General features: G+C 40.8%; 1 protein-coding gene across 1 annotated transcript; it reads right to left on the bottom strand.

Moving 5' to 3' along the window:
• Positions 1-18,348: 18,348 nt before the first annotated feature.
• TAS2R39 (taste 2 receptor member 39) lies at positions 18,349-19,636 on the bottom strand. The gene is given in 1 exon segment (XM_002687117.4): positions 18,349-19,636. A coding segment is annotated over 1 exon segment (1,149 nt). The 5' UTR covers positions 19,498-19,636.
• Positions 19,637-20,477: the final 841 nt, after the last annotated feature.

Raw genomic sequence — 20,477 nt, 5'->3', positions numbered from 1 at the left:
TTCATCCCAATTTCCAGAGCTGTGTCGTTTTCACTCTTCTTTCCAAATCCACCTCAATGTGAGCTTTCCATCTGCGCCTAGGTTCTGCTTTGAACCATCGATTGATTTGTGGGATCTGGCATGCAGATGCAAATGGCAGTTTTCTCCAGAAGTATTGGTGGCAATTGAATCCTTTTCTGATTTGCATTCTCAAGGCCTGCAGCTTCTCAGAAAACCACATCTTCCAGGCAGCTTGGTGAAGGTTATTTTTAATCTCAGATATAAATGCAAGGCCATAATAGTTCTTAAAATGGAAAGAGCTTTCATTTGCAAGGCAGAGGATAGTTAGAGAGAAGAGTTATTAGTTTAGCAAAAATCTGGATCCAAAAAGGAGATAAAAGACTTTGGGGGATAGAGAGAGCTTTGGGGCAGATATGGGTAAGATATGGGGCAGACAGATTTAGAGGTCATTGACTTTTTGAGGGTCTTACTGAATAATGAGAATGGATGAGTTTGCTCAGGGAGAGAGAGAAAAGTGCAACATGGACCTGCTTTGGGCTTTTCAAGCATCTGGAGTTCTCTTTCAAAGTCTCATTATAAATCCTCCCCATTTCTAATATCTGCAATGCCTTCTGAGGGTCCCTGTCATCTATTCTCACCACTTCTCAGCCTCTTGTTCCTTGCCTCTCACTGATCCTGGGCCCTGCCTGGAGATGACTTTATTCCAGATTCTAGTCCAGAGTTTGGAATTGGTTTATGTGCAAATGTATGCACCGTGAGGAATTTGTGAAATCCCAGATGAGCTCCCACAGGAAGTAGGAATGAATTTTAAAATTTGCAAATCGAGGGTGCAAAAAAGTAACTTACATTTTAGAAGTAATTGGTTTAATAGTCAAGCAGTCCCCCCCGCCTCCATCCACCTGGTACATGAAAACATAATTCTGTGAAAATGCACTCATGGCATGTTATTCTCACCCCACTCAAGATACTCTCTCCTGCTTTGAGCCTGGCTGCTGGTTAAAGGTAGAAGGTGGTCTCCAAGTAAATGACCAGTCACCTGCTTGTCCTTCCCATCCGTGGAGTTGCTACCTGCACCCTCTTTCCTCTAACAGAGACACCTATGTCCAGTATGTCGCCTTTTCTTGTCCCTTGAGCTGCCCCCTTCTCTTGCTCATTCTCCCGGCACGAGTAGCTCCATCTTTGTGTTCAGCTAGGTTTGTTGCACTGAATCCCATCGCTTTATGGCTGGGAGAGTGTCTCCATGGTGATACAGGCACAAGATTCAGGGAATCAGCCGCCATGCCTTCTTATATACTTGGCAGGCAACTTACAGTTGGCTGGGTGGCCTGCATTCTGCTTTTATTTCTTCTCTGTTTGTTCTTAAGCTCCTATGAGATAATGCCTGAGATAATGGTGAAGGACATACACATTGTCGTGGAGAGCACATGCTAAGAGGTCCCATATGAATGTTTTTCTTTAAGGAAAACATCATTTAACTAATGACTTAATTTATGCATGAAACTTCTCATCTTCAGCCCAGTAATCAGCTTTCATTAATTTAAGCTTTCTGAAAATTTGCTATGAAACCACAGAAAAGGGAATTGGAACTGCCACTGTTTCATCAACTTAAAGGGTTGATAAACTTTCCCAAGGAGGAGCTGTGTCACAAAATGGAATTAGCAGGTCTGTTAACAGGTGAGAAAAATTCTGGCATAAAACAAAAACAAGGTAATCCTGTTATCAATGGGCTTAATGCTCCAGTTCAAAAATGTCCTTAGAAATTCCATCTAGAAAACTAGTTTGGGGGCGTTTTATGATCCAAAATGAAGATTTGGGCAAAACAAGATTGTCCATGATAATATATTGTAGACATCAAAGCTTAAATTGCTGAAATATACTTCAAGGTTCTTGTATAATAAAAACAACACTTGTTGAAGGTTTCCAATTTTAAATATTAGATCAAACATGCATTTGCCGCCTCCCCCTTCCTTTTGAGACTTCATTTGGGGAAAATCCTTAATAGTGAAGAGAGAGGAGTGGGGATGGCCAAGAGTAGACTAGAGATTTCATCCCATTCCTTGGATGTGGATCATCAGTGGAAAGGTACCGTAGGCAAAGTAGGGAGGGGATGCTCAGAATTTGAACGTGGTGGAGCTCTGGGGATGTGTTGGCTGACCATCCTGCCAGATCCAGAGCCCTGGGTGTGGGGTTCCCAGCTTTGGATAGTGAGGCCTGGCGCACACCAGAGGTATCATTAAAATTTTGTCTGCCAGGTAGCTGCTTCAGTGCTCCCTTCCAACCTTTCCCCACCACTGCACACAGAACCATTGGCAGCCCTCATACTGACAATTCTTCTCTAGACAAATTGAATATATTTCTCAGAACCTGAGCTTGTAGTGCTGGTGTTGGCACATAAATTAAATCCCTTCTTACTGTGACATTTTAGAGTTCCAGGCTGATGTCAGATTCCTCCCTCTCATACCTAAAAGAAAAGCCACTTGTCAGAAGCCAATTCTGATGAACTGGATGGATGACCCAGTTACAAAGCAGAGCTCTCCATCAGCGTTTCTATTCAGGAGACTGTCCTGGTGAATAACACTTCTTATGCAAAGCAGCCTTTCATTTCCCCTCATGAATTAGCAATCAAGGATTATCAGAAATAGCAAAATCCACAGCTTGAATGAGAAGACCAAGATAAAGTTTCAGAGCAAATAAGCCCTGAAGCAATAAAGATCAAAGAACACCTAAAAATTCAAACTTCTATCCTCAGAGAAGGCAGAGAAAATACAGTATCCATAAAATAAGAAGAGGATGCTATTGAACATGAAAATAAACTTTGAGAAATTAACAATGTAATTTAAAATTGCGTTCAGTTAATATATGACTTCAGTAAAAATAAGATGAAGTCAAGGTGATTCCTCTGAAAGCAGAGCAAAAATCAGTGATAAAAATGAGAACAGAAAGGGTAAGAGACACAGATGTTTAATCCAGGAGGTCTAGAATCTGACTGAATGGAATTTCAGGGAGCAAGATTAGAGAAAATGGAGAGGAAGCAATTATTTTTTAAAAACAGAAGGTTTCTTAGTGCTGATCAAAGACACAGTGTCTTGACTGACAAGCCCTGAATTGGGTCTTCTATAATTTTCACCAAATGGAACATTTGATACTGCCTAAGCCAGGATCATTCTCTCCTGTTTCTCATTAGAAGGTCTCTGGTTTTCTTTAGAGTAAAAGCATGTACAGTTATAAACAATTTCTTCTGCAGATTTCCTGGGGGAGAGTGTCCACATACCCAGTTTTGCCTGTAATGTAGAGGTGATAACTCAGTGTCGTAGCCATCCTTGTGACCATGAATGAGAGGCTCAACAATGTGATAAGGGTGTATTGGAGAAGAAGCTAGAAGGATCCAAGCTTTTTAATCACTCCCTAGGGTGTTTTCTCTTGGAGAAGGCAATGGCAACCCACTCCAGTACTCTTGGCTGGGAAATCCCATGGACAGAGGAGCCTGGTGGGCTGCAGTCCATGGGGTCGCGAAGAGTCGGACACGACTGAGCGACTTCACTTTCACTTTTCACTTTCATGAAATGGCAACCTGCTCCAGTGTTCTTGCCTGGAGAATCCCAGGGACGGGAGCCTGGTGGGCTGCCGTCTCTGGGGTCACACAGAGTCAGACATGACTGAAGCGACTTAGCAGCAGCAGCAGCGGGGTGTTTTCTCTAGCCTCTAGACTTTGTGTTATGTTAGAAGTATTAGTCATTACATGGTTGCTTTCTGTTAAATCCAGATGTAGTGCCCTGCTAGTGAGTCTTTCAGGACAAGAAGATCCTGAAAACTCCTAGAGAAAGAAAATAAATGCAAAAACCTACAAAGGACAAAGGCACATGTTGCCTGGTTTCCAGTTAGTAACAATGAATGCTCACAAATAATGAAATTTCTTCCGAGTACTTAGGGGACATAATTTTAGGCTGAGAATTAATCAAACTACCAGTCAAGAGTGAGGGCAACAACCAAAAATGCAAAACCAAAAAAAACCAACCCGAAACATTTTCAACCATTCAAGGACTGAGAGAATTTGCTATTTTATGGTCAGCTTTCCAAGGAAGTGACTTGAGAATGTGTCCTAATACCAGGAGACTGGGAGTTAGGGGGATTGAACAAATATTGTTTAAGGATACAAACTTTTAATGAGTAGTAAATAAACCCTAGAGATCTAATGCCCAGTATAGTGAATATAGACAACAATTTTGTATCATAATCATTAATCTTATGAAGAGACTAGAATTTAATGATTCCATCTGATAACAAAAGAATAATTCTGTAACAGGAAAGATGTGTTAATTATTGCTACAGTGGCAATCATATTACAATATATAAATGTATAAAGTTAGCATGTACATCTTAAGTTTACACAATGTTATATGTCAAATATATTTCAATTAGAAAAAGAGTAAGACATGAGATCTAGGAAACAATTGATGGATATACAAAAGACATTCAGTGAAAGAAATTCCAATGATGACAAATGTGAGTCAGGGTTAGGATTTGTTGAGAATGGAATAAGAGGATGAAAGACTTTGAGGGAGCTACTTCTGGAGGAAAAAAAGGGGAGGATTGCGTCTAACTGATAGTAACATGGTCCAGTCATGTTCCTTCCTGGACACTTTCATGGTGTCAACACAAAGTCGTGTTACTTACTGATAGCTTTTAGGGACGGCACGTGTGAGGAATGCTAGCCAGGGCAGCCAGGTCTTCGGCCCAGTGAGGAAACCCCTGAGGTGTCCCTGTTTATAGATGGTCCTCTAGACTGGTTATGAAATGGGGGAGGGTAGTTCACCCTTTTCTTCTCTCAGGAGAACGACTCTTTCCATTCTAGGTCATGAGCAATGACTCAGTCTAAATTTCAGACCTGCTCTGAATAGATTTCAGTGATTTGTAGCATTTCTTTAGTGGCTTGAGAGTTTCAAGGTCTTTATTGATTTTACTCTTTACTTTTATTTTTCTCTTCTTACACGTCCATGGCTGTTGAAGTTCATAAAATGGGACCCTTGGGAAAAGCCTCTGCTTTTACCTGACATGAAAAAGAAATAGTGCCTCTATTTCAGAAGTAATTTAATCTAGTTCTTTGCAAAAATAGGAAGAGAAGGTGGCATAAGTTTTATTTGGTGAATTTATCTTGGAAACTCTGGAGATTGGTGATTTAACTTAATTGCAACCCCAGATGTGACTTTATAAAAAAATAACAAAATGGCTGCCTTGTATCATTCATTTACCATGTATAAATTATCTTAATTATTGTTCTGGACTCCCTTGTAAAATCAGCCTTATTATCCCTCTTATTTTATAGATTCCTTGCCTTGTTTAGTTGCTCAGTCATGTCCGACTGTATGATCCCATGGACTGTAGCCTGCCAGGCTCCTCTGTCCATGGGATTTCTCAGGCAAGAATACTAGAGTCGGTAGCCATTTCCTTCTCCAAGAATCTTCCTAAAGTTAAAATTTAGAAAGGTTAACTGTTTGATCAAGGATAAACAGGCTATTTTTACCATTCCTTACACTTTCCACACTTGTGGGTATTTTGTGGTCATTGTTGCTACTATCATTGCTAATGCACCGGCTGCAATGGACGGTGCAGAAGCTTGGCTGAGAGGAGCTACCCCTCACTCAAGGTTAGGGGCAGTGACTGAGAGGTGCTACCACACGCCTGAAGTCAGGGGCGGCAGCGAGAGGAGCAACCCAACGTCCAAGGAGCGGCGGCTATGCGGGACCAGGAGGGGCGAGAGGAGCTACTCCACGTTCAAGGTCAGAAGGGGCAGCCATGAGGAGATACACCTCATCCAAGGTAAGGAGCAGCGGCTGCGCTCTGCTGGAGCGGCCCTGAAGAGATATCCCACGTCCAAGGTAAGAGAAACCCAAGTGAGGCAGTAGATGTTGCAAGAGGACAGAAACACTGAAACCATAATCACAGAAAACTAGTCAATCTAATCACACGGACCACAGCCCTGTCTAACTCAATGAAACTAAGCCATGCCATGTGGGGCCACCCAAGACGGGCAGGCATGGTGGAGAGGTCTGACAGAATGTGGTCCACTGGAGAAGGGAATGGCAAACCACTTCAGTATTCTTGCCTTGAGAACCCCATGAACAGTATGAAAAAGCAAAATGATAGGATACTGAAAGAGGAACTCCCCAGGTCGGTAGGTGCCCAATATGCTACTGGAGATCTGTGGAGAAATAACTCCAGAAAGAATGAAAGGTTGGAGCCAAAACAAAAACAATACCCAGCTGTGGATGTGACTGGTGATAGAAGCAAGGTCCAAGGCTGTAAAGAGCAATATTGCATAGGAACCTGGAATGTCAGGTCCATGAGTCAAGGCAAATTGGAAGTGGTCAAACAAGAGATGGCAAGAGTGAACATCGACATTCTAGGAATCAGCGAATTAAAATGGACTGGAATGGGTGAATTTAACTCAGATCAGATCAGTCGCTTAGTCGTGTCCGACTCTTTGCCACCCCATGAATCGCAGCACACCAGGCCTCCCTGTCCATCACCAACTCCGGGAGATCACTGATACTCACGTCCATCGAGTCGGTGATGCCATCCAGCCATCTCTTCCTCTGTCGTCCCCTTCTCCTCCTGCCCCCAATCCCTCCCAGCATCAGAGTCTTTTCCAATGAGTCAACTCTTCGCATGAGGTGACCAAAGTACTGGAGTTTCAGCTTTAGCATCATTCCTTCCAAAGAAATCCCAGGGCTGATTTCCTTCAGAATGGACTGGTTGGATCTCCTTGCAGTCCAAGGGACTCTCAAGAGTCTTCTCCAACACCACAGTTCAAAAGCATCAATTCTTTGGCATTCAGCCTTCTTCACAGTCCAACTCTCACATCCATACATTACCACAGGAAAAACCATAGCCTTGACTAGACGAACCTTTGTTGGCAAAGGAATGTCTCTGCTTTTGAGTATGCTATCTAGGTTGGTCATAACTTTCCTTCCAAGGAGTAAGCGTCTTTTAATTTCATGGCTGCAGTCACCATCTGCAGTGATTTTGGAGCCCAAAAAAATAAAGTCTGACACTGTTTCCACTGTTTCCCCATCTATTTGCCATGAAGTGATGGGACCGGATGCCATGATCTTCGTTTTCTGAATGTTGAGCTTTAAGCCAACTTTTCCACTCTCCACTTTCACTTTCATCAAGAGGCTTTTTAGTTCCTCTTCACTTTCTGCCATAAGGGTGGTGTCATCTGCATATCTGAGGTTATTGATATTTCTCCCAGCAATCTTGATTCCAGTTTGTGTTTCTTCCAGTCCAGCGTTTCTCATGATGTACTCTGCATATAAGTTAAATAAGCAGAGTGACAATATACAGCCTTGACGAACTCCTTTTCCTATTTGGAACCAGTCTGTTGTTCCATGTCCAATTCTAACTGTTGCTTCCTGACCTGCATACAAATTTCTCAAGAGGCAGATCAGGTGGTCTGGTATTCCCATCTCTTTCAGAATTGTCCACAGTTTATTGTGATCCACACAGTCAAAGGCTTTGGCATAGTCAATAAAGCAGAAATAGATGTTTTTCTGGAACTCTCTTGCTTTTTCCATGATCCAGCGGATGTTGGCAATTTGATCTCTGGTTCCTCTGCCTTTTCTAAAACCAGCTTGAACATCTGGAAGTTCACGGTTCACATATTACTGAAGCCTGGCTTGGAGAATTTTGAGCATTACTTTACTAGCGTGTGAGATGAGCGCAATTGTGCAGTAGTTTGAGCATTCTTTGGCATTGCTTTTCTTTGGGATTGGAATGAAAACTGACCTTTTCCAGTCCTGTGGCCACTGCTGAGTTTTCCAAATTTGCTGGCATATTGAGTGCAGCACTTTCACAGCATCATCTTTCAGGATTTGGAATAGCTCCACTGGAATTCTATCACCTCCATTAGCTTTGTTCGTAGTGATGCTTTCTAAGGCCCACTTGACTTCACATTCCAGGATGTCTGGCTGTAGGTCAGTGATCACACCATCGTGATTATCTGGGTCTTGAGGATCTTTTTCGTACAGTTCTTCTGTGTATTCTTGCCATCTCTTCTTAATATCTTCTGCTTCTGTTAGGTCCATACCATTTCTGTCCTTTATCGAGCCCATCTTTACATGAAATGTGCCTTTGGTATCTTTGATTTTCTTGAAGAGATCTCTAGTCTTTGCCATCCTGTTGTTTTCCTCTATTTCTTTGCATTGATCGCTGAAGAAGGCTTTCTTATCTCTTCTTGCTATTCTTTGGAACTCTGCATTCAGATGTCTATATCTTTCCTTTTCTCCTTTGCTTTTCACTTCTCTTCTTTTCACAGCTATTTGTAAGGCCTCCTCAGACAGCCTTTTTGCTTCTTTGCATTTCTTTTCCATGGGGATGGTCTTGATCCCTGTCTCCTGTACAATGTCACGAACCTCATTCCATAGTTCATCAGGCACTCTATCTATCAGATCTAGGCCTTTAAATCTATTTCTCACTTCCACTGTATAATCATAAGGGATTTGATTTAGGTCATACCTGAATGGTCTAGTGGTTTTCCCTACTTTCTTCAATTTCAGTCTGAATTTGGCAATAAGGAGTTCATGGTCTGAGCCACAGTCAGCTCCTGGTCTTGTTTTTGCTGACTGTATAGAGCATCTTCCTACTTTGGCTGCAAAGAATATAATCAATCTGATTTTGATGTTGACCATCTGGTGATGTCCATGTGTAGAGTCTTCTCTTGTGTTGTTGGAAGAGGGTGTATGTTATGACTAGTGCATTTTCTTGGCAAAACTCTATTAGTCTTTGCCCTGCTTCATTCCGTATTCCAAGGCCAAATTTGCCTGTTACTCCAGGTGTTTCTTGACTTCCTACTTTTGCATTCCAGTCCCCTATAATGAAAAGGACATCTTTTTTGGGTGTTAGTTCTAAAAGGTCTTGTAGGTCTTCATAGAACCGTTCGACTTCAGCTTCTTCAGTGTTACTGGTTGGGGCATAGACTTGGATTACTGTGATATTGAATGGTTTGCCTTGGAAACGAACAGACATCATTCTGTCATTTTTGAGATTGCATTGAATTTAACTCAGATGACCATTATATCTACTACTGCAGGCAGGAATCCCTTAGAAGAAATGGAGTAGCCATCATGGTCAACAAAAGAGTCCGAAATGCAGTACTTGGATGAGAGTGAAAAAGTTGGCTTAAAGCTCCACATTCAGAAAATGAAGATTATGGCATCTGGTCCCATCACTTCATGTCAAATAGATGGGGAAACAGTGGAAACAGTATCAGACTTTATTTTGGGGGGCTCCAGAATCACTGCAGATGGTGATTGTAGCCATGAAATTAAAAGACACTTGCTCCTTGGAAGGAAAGTTATGACCAACCTAGATAGCATATTAGAAAGCAGAGACATTACTTTGCCAGCAAAGGTCCATCTAGTCAAGGCTATGGTTTTTCCAGTAGTCATATATGGATGTGAGAGTTGGACTGTGAAGAAAGATGAGCGCCTAAGAATTGATGGTTTTGAACTGTGGTGTTGGAGAAGACTCTTGAGAGTCCCTTGGACATCAAGGAGATCCAACCAGTCCATTCTAAAGGAGATCAGTCCTGGGTGTTCATTGGAAAGACTGATGCTAAAGCTGAAACTCCAGTACTTTGGTCACCTCATGCGAAGAGTTGACTCATTGGAAAAGACTCTGATGCTGGGAGGGATTAGGGGCAGGAGGAGAAGGGGACGACAGAGGAAGAGATGGCTGGATGGCATCACCAACTTGATGGACATGAGTTTGAGTAAACTCCCGGAGTTGGTGATGGACAGGGAGGCCTGGCGTGCTGCAATTCATGGGGTCCCAAAGAGTCGGACACAACTGAGCAACTGAACTGAACTGAATCCAGTTTTTAAAAAGATTCAACCCAGTTTTCTTTGAGCACTCTTAATTACTGTTTCCTCCGATTTTGTTTTCAGTTGATTTTTTCATGTCTAGGTTTTTACATGTATCTCTGTCTGTCCTTTTCAACTTGACTATAGGTAACCCTTGCTCCAGTGCTGAGTAAAAGAAATTCTTTCTGTTAAAAAAAGCACATGATATGGGGCATGATCCTTTATCACAAATGTTCTGGAAATGAGAGTTAGCTTTCCAGGGCTTGTCAGATTGACAGTGATGGTAAATTAGAAACTTTTTTTTTTTTTTGTATATAGAAAAGAAAGGACTCAGAGAGATGTTTTCCATTTTAGATTTATAAGTGTCAATTGAAAAAAAATCCATAGCCTTGGGCTTCCTCAGTGGCTCAGTGGTAAAGAATCTGCCTACCAATGCAAGAGACACAGGTTCCATCCCTGGTCCAGGAAGATCCCACATGCTGCTGATAGCTTACAGTGAATGGTGTCAGATTAGTGATCCCCAAAGAAGATTAAGCTTTGGGACCAGGGGCCAGGCTTGATCACTCAAGAGATTTTGTGTAGCAGAGTTTTATTAAAGTAAGAAAGGCAACAGAGAAAGCTTCTGCCATAGACATCAAAAGGAGGAGAGTGTCCCCCTCACTAGTCTTATCAAGGCCTTATATACTTTTACTAGACCCATTCCTACAACATACATCTTAAATTAACAAGATTAGAACTAACAATAGAAAGGTCTCACCAGACCCACTCCACTTAATGTACATTTTAAGATGACAGGATTAGTCAGAAGGTTCTCAAGAAGGAGAAACATGTCCTCAGCAGGATACCTTGTTGTTATATAATCCTTAGTACAGAGTTTAAGCTGAGTTGCTTTGTTGTATAATCATCAGCTCTGGGCTTAAAGAAAAAAAAAAAAAAATTATCCTTTTCTTCTCCTTGACAACTCCAGACCCCTATCTCCTCCCCAAGAGCCCCAGACCCCTTTCTCCTCTTCGGGGACCCTGCACTTCTTATCAACCTACCTAGGAATTGACTCTCTCACTGCAGAGCAACTAAGCCTGTGCACCACAACTATTGATCCTGCGCTCTAGAGCCTGGGAGCCACAACTACTGAAGCCCGCACACCTGGAGCCCGTGTTTAGCAACAGGAGAAGCCACTGCGATGAGAAGCCTGTGCACGGCAGCTAGAGAGTAGCTCCCACTCACTGCAACTAGAGAAAAGCCCACTCAGCAACGAACAGCCAGCACGGCCAATAAATAAGTAAATAAATAAAATTACTTTTTTACAAACTTTAAAAAAATAAATAAAAGTTGAGAGTTATGTTTTATTCAGCAGCAAAACTGACGACTTAAGCCTGGGACACAGCTTAACTCGGAAAGACTGCTTCTGAGAGATGGTGAGGGAGCCAGGGTATATAGCAGTGCTTGTAACAAAAACAGGTTGGAACATCAAAAGATTACTGTTAATTAAAGAAAAACAGATATCTCAAGTTAAGAAATTTAACACTTTTCTATGAATATGCAGGAGTTTGGGTTCACTGAAATCATTCTTCTGACATGTACCTCAGCTATCTGGGGCCAGTATCCTGTGCTTTCTCAGCCTGAGTTTTCTCAGCGTGCATTGTTAGACGATGGTTGCAGTGTCTAACGGTTTGATGGTGGACTTCGTGTTTCCATCCTGAGTTCCCTTAGGGCTCACCATTGGGGTGACCATAATGTGATGCCTTGCTGGCTGCAACATCCTTTGTTTACTGGTATGGCAGGCAATATTTTTCACTCACATAAGCAGACTCCACCTTCCCAGGTGGTGGTGTGGTGTGGTGGTTTAATTGCTCAGTTGTGTCCAACTCTTGCAACCCCATGGACCGTATGTCATCCGCCAGGCTCCACTGTCCATGGGATTCTCCAGGCAAGAATACTGGAGTGGGTTGCCATTCCCTTCTCCAGCAGATCTTCCTGACCCAGGGACTGAACTCAGGTCTCCCGCATTGCAGGCAGTTTCTTTACTAACTGAGCTACCAGGTAAGCCCCCAGGAAGTCCCAAGTGGAGCTGGTGGTAAAGAACTTGCCTACCAATGCAGGAGACATAAGAGATGAGACATAAGAAATGCCAGGCTGGATGAATCACAAGCTGGAATCAAGATTGCCAGGAAAAATATCAACAACTTCAGATATGCAGATGATACCACTTTAATGGCAGAAAGTCAAGAGGAACTAAAGAGTCTTGATAAAGCTTAAAACTTGACATTCAGAAAACTAAGATCATGGCACCTGGTCCCATCACTTCGTGGCAAATAGATGGGAGAAAATGGAAAAAATGACAGACTTTATTTTCTTGGACTCCAAAAGCACTGTGGATGGTGACACTGGCCATGAAATTAAAAGATGCTTGCTTCTTGGAAGAAAAGCTATGACAAGCCTAGACAGTATATTAAAATGTATATTTAGTATAAATCCAGTTCTGTTCAACCACACATATATACATTTAAAAATATTAGCTAAAGTTGTCTCTGGGTTGAAGGATAATGAGTGATTTACAGTTTTAATTTCTATACATTTGTGCTTTGTTGTTCAGTTGTTCAGTCGTATCCGACTCTTTGTGACCCTGTGAACTGCTGCATGCCGGGCTTTCCCTGTCCTTCACCATTTACTGGAATTTGCTCAAACTCATGTGGATTAAGTTGGTGATGCCATCCAACCATCTCATCCTTTGTAATCCTTTTCTCCTCCTGCCTTCAGTCTTTCCCAGCATCAGGGTCTTTTCTAATGGGTCAGCTCTTTGCATCAGGTGATCAAAGTATTGGAGCTTCAGTTTCAGCCTCAGTCCTTCCAATGAATATTCAGGACTGATTTCCTTTAGAATTGACTCCCTTGAGCTCCTTGCAGTCCAAGGGACTCTCAAGACTCCTCTCCAACACCACGGTTCAAAAGCATCAGTTCTCCAGCACTCAGCTTTCTTTATGGTCCAACTCTCACATCCACACATGATTACTGGAAAAACCATAGCTTTGACTAGACGAACCTTTGTCAGTAAAGTAATGTCTCTGCTTTTTAATATGCTGTCTAGATTTGTTGTAGCTTTTATTCCAAGGAGCAAGTGTCTTTTAATTTCATGGCAGCAGTCACCACTGCAGTGATTTTGGAGGCCAAGAAAATTAAGTCTATCACTGTTTCCATTGTTTGTCCATCTAGTTGCTATGAAATGATGGGACTGGATACCATGATCTTTATTTTTTGAATGTTGAGTTTTAAGTCAACTTTTTAGTTAGTCTTAAAGATTATTGTCACAACAACTCAGAGTTTAAGAAAAAATGTCTTATGTGACTAAGACAAAGCAATGTAGAAAGTGTTCATCCCTTTCTCCTCCTCAAGGGCCCTGGTCTCCTTATCAATCTACCTAAGAGTTAGCTGTCTCACAAGGAGCAAGCATCTTTTAATTTCATGGCTTCAGTCTCATCTACAGTGGCTTTGGAGCCCAAGAAAATAAAGTTTGTCACTGTTTCCATTGTTTCTCTTTCTCTTTGCTATGAAGTGATAGGACCATGCCATGATCTTTGTTTTTTGAATGTTGAGTTTTAAGCCAGCTTTTTCACTGTCCTCTTTCACCTTCATCCAGAGGCTCTTAGTTCCTTTTCTCTTTCTGCCATAAGGGTAGTGTCGTCTGCATATCTGAGGTTATTGATATTTCTCCTGGCAATCTTGATTCCAGCTTGTGCTTCATCCAGTCCAGCATTTTGCATGATGTTCTCTGCATATAAGTTAAATAAGCAAGGTGACAATATACAGCCTTGATGTACTCCTTTCCCAATTTTGAACGAGTCTTTTGTGCATCAATCAGCTTTTAATTTTTAAAGAGCCATGTTTATTTCATTTTCTGTAGCTTCCAGTTCATATTCTTTTCCAATGTTTGAATTTAGTAATTGGTCTTATTGATTTGTATGAAGTCTTTATATATTTGCAAAATTAGGGAGTTCCTTGGTAGCCTAGTCATTAGGATTCTGGGCTTTTACTACCATAGCCTAGGTTCAACCTCTGGTTGGGAAACTGAGATCTCACATGCCATGTGATGTTGACCACAAAACAAACCAAAACAAAATAAGCCCCGCCCCCCCAAAGATTCTTAATATCTAATTGAAAAAGTAACATTGAAACATATATATTATCATATGTAAAATAGATAGCCAATGGGAATTTGCTGTATGATGTACGGAGCTCAACCCTGGTGCTCTGTGACAATCTAGAGGGGTGGGATGTGGTGGGAGGAGAGAGGGAGGTTCTAGAGGGAGGGGACGTATGTATACCTAAGGCTGATTCCTGTTAATGTATAGCAGAAACTAACACAATATTGTAAAGCAATTATCCTCCATTAAAAAAAAAAAAAAAAAACTTACCAGTTCTAATGAGATGGATGAAACTGGAACCTATTATACAGAGTGAAGTAAGCCAGAAAGAAAAACACCAATACAGTATACTAACGCATATATATGGAATTTAGAAAGATGGTAACAATAACCCTGTGTACGAGACAGCAAAAGAGACACTGATGTATAGATCAGTCTTATGGACTCTGTGGGAGAGGGAGAGGGTGGGGAGATTTGGGAGAATAGCATTGAAACCTGTATAATATCATGTATGAAACGAGTCGCCAGTCCAGGTTCGATGCACGGTACTGGATGCTTGAGGCTGGTGCACTGGGACGACCCAGAGGGAGGGTGGGGGGCGGGGAGGAGGGAGGAGAGTTCAGGATGGGGAGCGCGGGTATACCTGTGGCAGATTCATTTCGATGTTTGGCAAAACTAATACAATATTGTAAAGTTTAAAAATAAAATAAAAAAATATATATAAAGTGAAAAAAATAAAATAAAAATAAGGCTTAAATGCAAAAAAAAAAAAAATTGTAAGCCTCAAGTTAAAAAAAAAAAAAACTTAAAAAAGTTGCAAAATTACCCTCTTTTAGGATGTGAGCAAGAAATATTATTTTCCAGTTTATTTGTCTTTGATTTTGCTTGTGGTATGTTTTGCCATGTAGAATCTTTTCATTGTATGTAATCAGGTTTAATAAACTTTTCTGGTTTATTTTTCTTTTAATGTTTTTAGAAAGGTCTTCCCCAATTCCAAAGTTAATTTTGAAGTCTCCAAGCTTTTCTTCTAGTATTTAATTTTTTTAAATATTGTCTTTGATAAATTGGTAAGTGAGGTTGGTCTGTAGTTTTCTGACAATTTTTATTGTTTTGATATCAAAATTATATTGATTTTATGAAACCAATTTGGAAGATTATCTTAAGGTTTATGCTGTGAAAATATTACATAGCCTTAACATTATCTGCTTTTAAAAAGTCTGCTTTTAAAAATTCCCTGTGGAAACTATTCTCAGTGCTTTGAGGCAGTGGTCTTGACAACTTTCTGTAGTTCAACTACAATGACTAATTCTGTTTGTATTTTCTACCTCTGTTGGAGTCAATTTTAAGTAACCTACAGGTTTTCTAGAAACATCTATCTTAACCTGGTTTTCAAATTCTTATTAAAGTTGAACAAGACAGATTCTTAAGAATATTGCAATTTTTTCAATTTGTGGTAACTTTTCCTTTTTAAAAAATTTTGTGTGTTTATGCCTGTCTCAACTAAAGGTAACACTACTAATTTTGTTCTTTTTCTCAGTGAACCAATTCTTATATTCATTTATAATCCTCTCCTTATGATCTTTCATGAAATGAACATTTAATGAATTGTTTATAAATTGTGCTTTCCTTCTGGTTTGCTTAGATTTATTTTGTAATCATTTTTCTAAATTCTTGGGTTTATAATTTTAAAAATTATTTTTTAAAAAATATTATTTACTCACAGAGACCCTTCATGGCTAGGTCTAATGATTTAATTGATCTAACTGATCTAATTCTACTACCACTGCCACATCTCATTCATCCTGTTGATTTTAAAATTTTTTTGATTAGGATTTTAAAAAACTTTTAATTGAAGTGTTTAGACACAAATACACATATACATTTACAGCCACTTAATTTTTTAAACTCTTTATTGAAGCTGCATTGTAACCCAAACTAAAAATAACTAATTTTCACAACTAAAAATATGTAACTTGCGCCCAGATCATGAAACAAAATATTACCATAGTATTCAGTTCAGTTCAGTTCAGTCACTCAGTTGTGTCCTATTCTTTGCGACCCCATGGACTGCAGCATGCCAGGTCTCCCTATCCTTCCCAACTCCCGGAATTTACCCAAACTCATGTCCATTGAATCGGTGATGCCATCCAACCATCTCATCCTCTGTCATCCCCTTCTCCTCCTGCCCTCAATCTTTCCCAACATCAGGGTCTTTTCCAAAGAGTCGGCTCTTCACGTCAGGTGGCCAAAGTATTGGAGTTTCAGCTTCAACATCAGTTCTTCCATAGAATTAGTGTCCCCAAATTAATTTTCACAAGCTAAAAATATGTAAATTGCACCCAGATCATGAAACAAAATATTACCATGGTATTAGCACCCAGAAGTCCCCCTTTACTTCTTTCCAGACAATAACCACCCCACATATCCTGTCTTAAAATTGCAAAGAGTAGTTTTGGTAGTGCTTACATTGTTAAAAATTCACAGTAACATCTATCCTCTTTTGTTCATGAGATCTCATTTTTTTATGATTTTGTTTATGAGATTTCATTTTTGTGATTTTGTGATTTTGTTTATGAGATTTCATTTTTGTGATCCCGAACTCAGGGATCGAAGCCAAGTCTCCCGCATTGCAGGTGGATTCTTTACCAGCTGAGTCATCAGGGAAGCCCAAGAATACTGGAGTGGGTAGCCAGCCCTTCTTCAGCAAATCGTCTTGACCCAGGAATTGAACTGAGGAATTGAATTTTGCAGGCAGATTCTTTATCCTTGAAATTAGCCCTTGAAATTAAAGAAACAATATAAATCTTATAATTTTAAAATTAGTGCATACAAGTTCTAAGTAGTTCAAACAATGGGAAAAGATTAAAATTGAGTGCAAATATTTCATTATCCCCAGACACCCGATGTCACTATTCAGAAATCGTATGTTAAATCATTTTTGGTACATCCTTCTAGAAACATTATATATACATATATATATATACAGGAAGCATTATATTCCATTAAAACACATAAATTAAATCATAAAATATCTGCTTGCATTTTGAACTTAACAATATATTGGCGATATTTTCATTTCATGACACAGTAATCTGTCTCATTTTAAAAATGCATGCGTATCCTTTTCAGAGGTATGATTTTTCTCATTGATGAATAGTCCTACAGTGATAATATTCCTGCAAGTATTTCTTCACTTGTATGTATATGACCAAATCTTTGGGGAAAGTTCTTAGACAATAATTTTGGGGTTGAAAGGTATTTTATTGTTTAATTGCTAAGTCATGTCTCTTTTGTGATGCCATGGAGTATAGCCCGCCAGGCTCCTGTCTATGGGATTTCCCAGGCAAAAATACTGGAGTGGGTTGCCATTTCTTTCTCTAGGGGATCTTCTCAACCGAGGGGTTGAATCTGGGTCTCCTGCATTGGCAGGTGGAGTTTTTACCACTGGGCTACCAGGGCAACCCTGAAGGGTATTTTATGTATCATTAATTCTGATTCAGTTCAGTTCAGTCACTCAGTTGTATCTGACTCTGCTACCCCACGGACTGCAGCATGCTAGGCTTCCTTGTCCATCACCAATTCCTGGAGCTTGCTCAAACTCATGTCCATCAAGTTGGTGATGCCATCCAACCATCTCATCCTCTGTAATCCCCTTCTCCTCCTGCCTTCAATCTTTCCTAACATCAGGGTCTTTTCCAATAAGTCAGCTCTTTACATCAGGTGGCCAAAGTATTGGAGCTTCAGCTTCAGCATCAGTGCTTCCAATGAATATTCAGGACTCATTTCCTTTAGGATTGACTGGTTTGATCTCCTTGCAGTCCAAGAGATTCATTCTCAAGAGTCTTCTCCAACACCACAGTTCATTAATTTTGATAAATATTCCAAATTACTCAGATTATGTTTTTAGAGGATGGAGATAAAATGCATTTCCAGATGTTACTCAGAAAGCTTCCTGAATAATCTGAATCTGTTTAAAAGACATGTGAATGGGGAAGGAGAGAAGTTGCCAGAAGTTCAAGTTGTAAAGCCTTGCTTTATTTTGATGGCTGCATCAACTCAGGCTCATCAGAATCACCTGGAGAACTGAGCAAATTGTCCAAGTTCCAGCCCCGGAAATCTTGACTTCGTTGATTTGGGGCCAGCATGGACACTGGTATTAAAAAACAATTTCCTCTAGAGATTCTGATGTGTGGCCAGTGTCCATAGTCACTGCTTCAGATAAAGGGGGTGGGGTAGAAATGGAAGACTCAGGTGAGGAATTTGTCAAGCATCACTCAGATTGTGCCCATGAAGCAAAAGAGAGAAATGAAGATCCACCTCCAATACCAAAAACACACCGAGTGAAAGGATCAGATCAGGTCTGGGGAAGAAGGAAGGTAGGAAGAGAGCTGTCTAGATGAGGAAAAGGCAGAGCTGGTTGGGGCAGGTGCTTTGAGTGTGAATCTTAGAGACTACTTTTTAAAATAAAGGTGAACTTGAGTCTGAAGCCTCTTCCAGGCTCTTTTCAGCCCAGGATTGTCCTGAATCAGTAGAATGGAATGGCCCACAGGGTAGGTAGCCATGATGATTTTGCACAAAATATTCAAGGGACTATTGATGTCAAAGAAGTTGGACATGTAGAGAAAGAGAGCAAGTACTTTGAAAATATAGAGAATGAGAAAATAGCTGATGGCTCTGATGGCCCCCAGGTGAGCCTCCATGCTGGGGTCTCTGGAGCCAGTGGCGTTGCTTTTCATGTGGAAGATGTGTCTTTTGAGAGAGATGATCAGCAGGGTGGCCGCCAGCATAAACATGATCAGAGGGATGAAGATCCCCAGGTTAAGGAAAAGAACCAGGTTGATCACAGCGGACTCCGCGAAGGACTTTTTCTTAGTGGAGTTGAAGGACGGGAGAGAAAAAAGATTGTTACTATTCATAGTATAGTTGTTTTGGAAGAAGAGCACACTCTGGCCCAAGGAAACAAACACTGATAGCTGCAGAAGCCAGGGCATCAGTCCGGAAATTCTCCACTTCAGCTTGAGGAAAAGGGGGTAGGAGAAATCCGCCACCTTCACGAAGTAGAAGACACTGAGCCAGGCAGCAAACCAGAGGCTGCAGTGATTTAAGAACATGAAACATCCTCTGAATGTGTGATACATGATGTCATCATTATAAAACTGTGGGGATGTTGAGCTTAAGGTAAGTTCTAGCATCATGAAGCTTTGTAGAACTATTCTGGATACACCCAGGAAAAGCAGGATCTTGCCACTGGTGGAGAGTACCTTACTGTGAATCCATTCAGCTGTATTTATCGCTGCAATGAACCCATTTGCGAGGATACCAAGGATGCATTCCGTGCCGATAATTATTAACATCAAAGTGACAAGAGATGGTGACAGATCATTTTCTGAGGAACTGCAGGTTTGGATCATCCTGAGTGGTTGCTTTTCTTCAATGTCTGGAGGAAAATGTCTCCTTAGCACTTGGTGTGCTGGTCTGTGATAGCTCCCACTCATCATGTCACAAGAGGAAGCAGTTGATGCATCATTTCCAAATCTACATCATTTGTTTATTTTAAAAGTCTAAATCTGGAGCTGCAAATGATGGAAGGATTTGTTTCCTGTCCCCTCCCATATATTTTTGGATGCACTGGTGTGTTATTTCAATTGTAGGGCCCAGGGGAGAACTTGAGAAGACTCTCCTTTATAAATCACTAGCACAGAATTGAGAGCCGTATTTCTTAATAGCTCCAGTTAAGTCAACCATCTGTTCGCCTAAGTCCCTGTTTAACTGTTTCACTTGTGACCTCAGGGAACTGATTGAAAATAATAATAACTTCAAATATCTACATCTCTCTCTATATATATATAGTTCTTATGTGCTAGGCACTGTCCAAACGCTTTCATATATATTATGAAGTTTGAACCTTACAACAGCCCTATGAAGAATGTACTTTTATTTTCTCCATTTTGCAGGTCAGGAAACTAAATAACTTGTCCAAAGTCAAAGAGGGAGAGAGAGAAGGAGAGAGAGCTGGGATTCAAACCCAAGCCACGCGGCCCCAGAGACCCTGTTCCTACCCACTGTGTTATGTTGCCTACACGTGTGGATCCTTTTGTGTGCACCAAAGGCTAGACGCAGGGTTGGCTTAACTGTGACGTTTCATCCTAAAGGTCTTTTGTGGTGGCCTCACTACTTAAGGAAAGATATAATTGAGTTGAAAAAAACCCCACCTGTGACTTGTTTTATTTATTTATTTTTTAACTACTCTGAACGCTTTGGACACTTCTAGTCACTACACATGTGTGGTTTTTTTTTCCCCCATAGTAAACAGTTCTGCAACACCATCCGGGTGTCCTACAATTTAACTCAGTTCCGACCCACTCTACCTGGAGATAATGTCAGATCCACAGGTTACGGGCCCAGTCCCAGAAGACTGTCCTCACTTCAGATGCCCATCCCAAGCCCAGGTTGTCACCCATACTTGTGTCCTATCAGT

The sequence above is a fragment of the Bos taurus genome, chromosome 4, assembly GCF_002263795.3.
Source record: "Bos taurus isolate L1 Dominette 01449 registration number 42190680 breed Hereford chromosome 4, ARS-UCD2.0, whole genome shotgun sequence".
NCBI lineage: Eukaryota > Metazoa > Chordata > Mammalia > Artiodactyla > Bovidae > Bos > Bos taurus.
The sequence above is the reverse complement of the archived record's forward strand: the minus strand, read 5'-3'. Positions and strand labels throughout refer to the sequence as shown.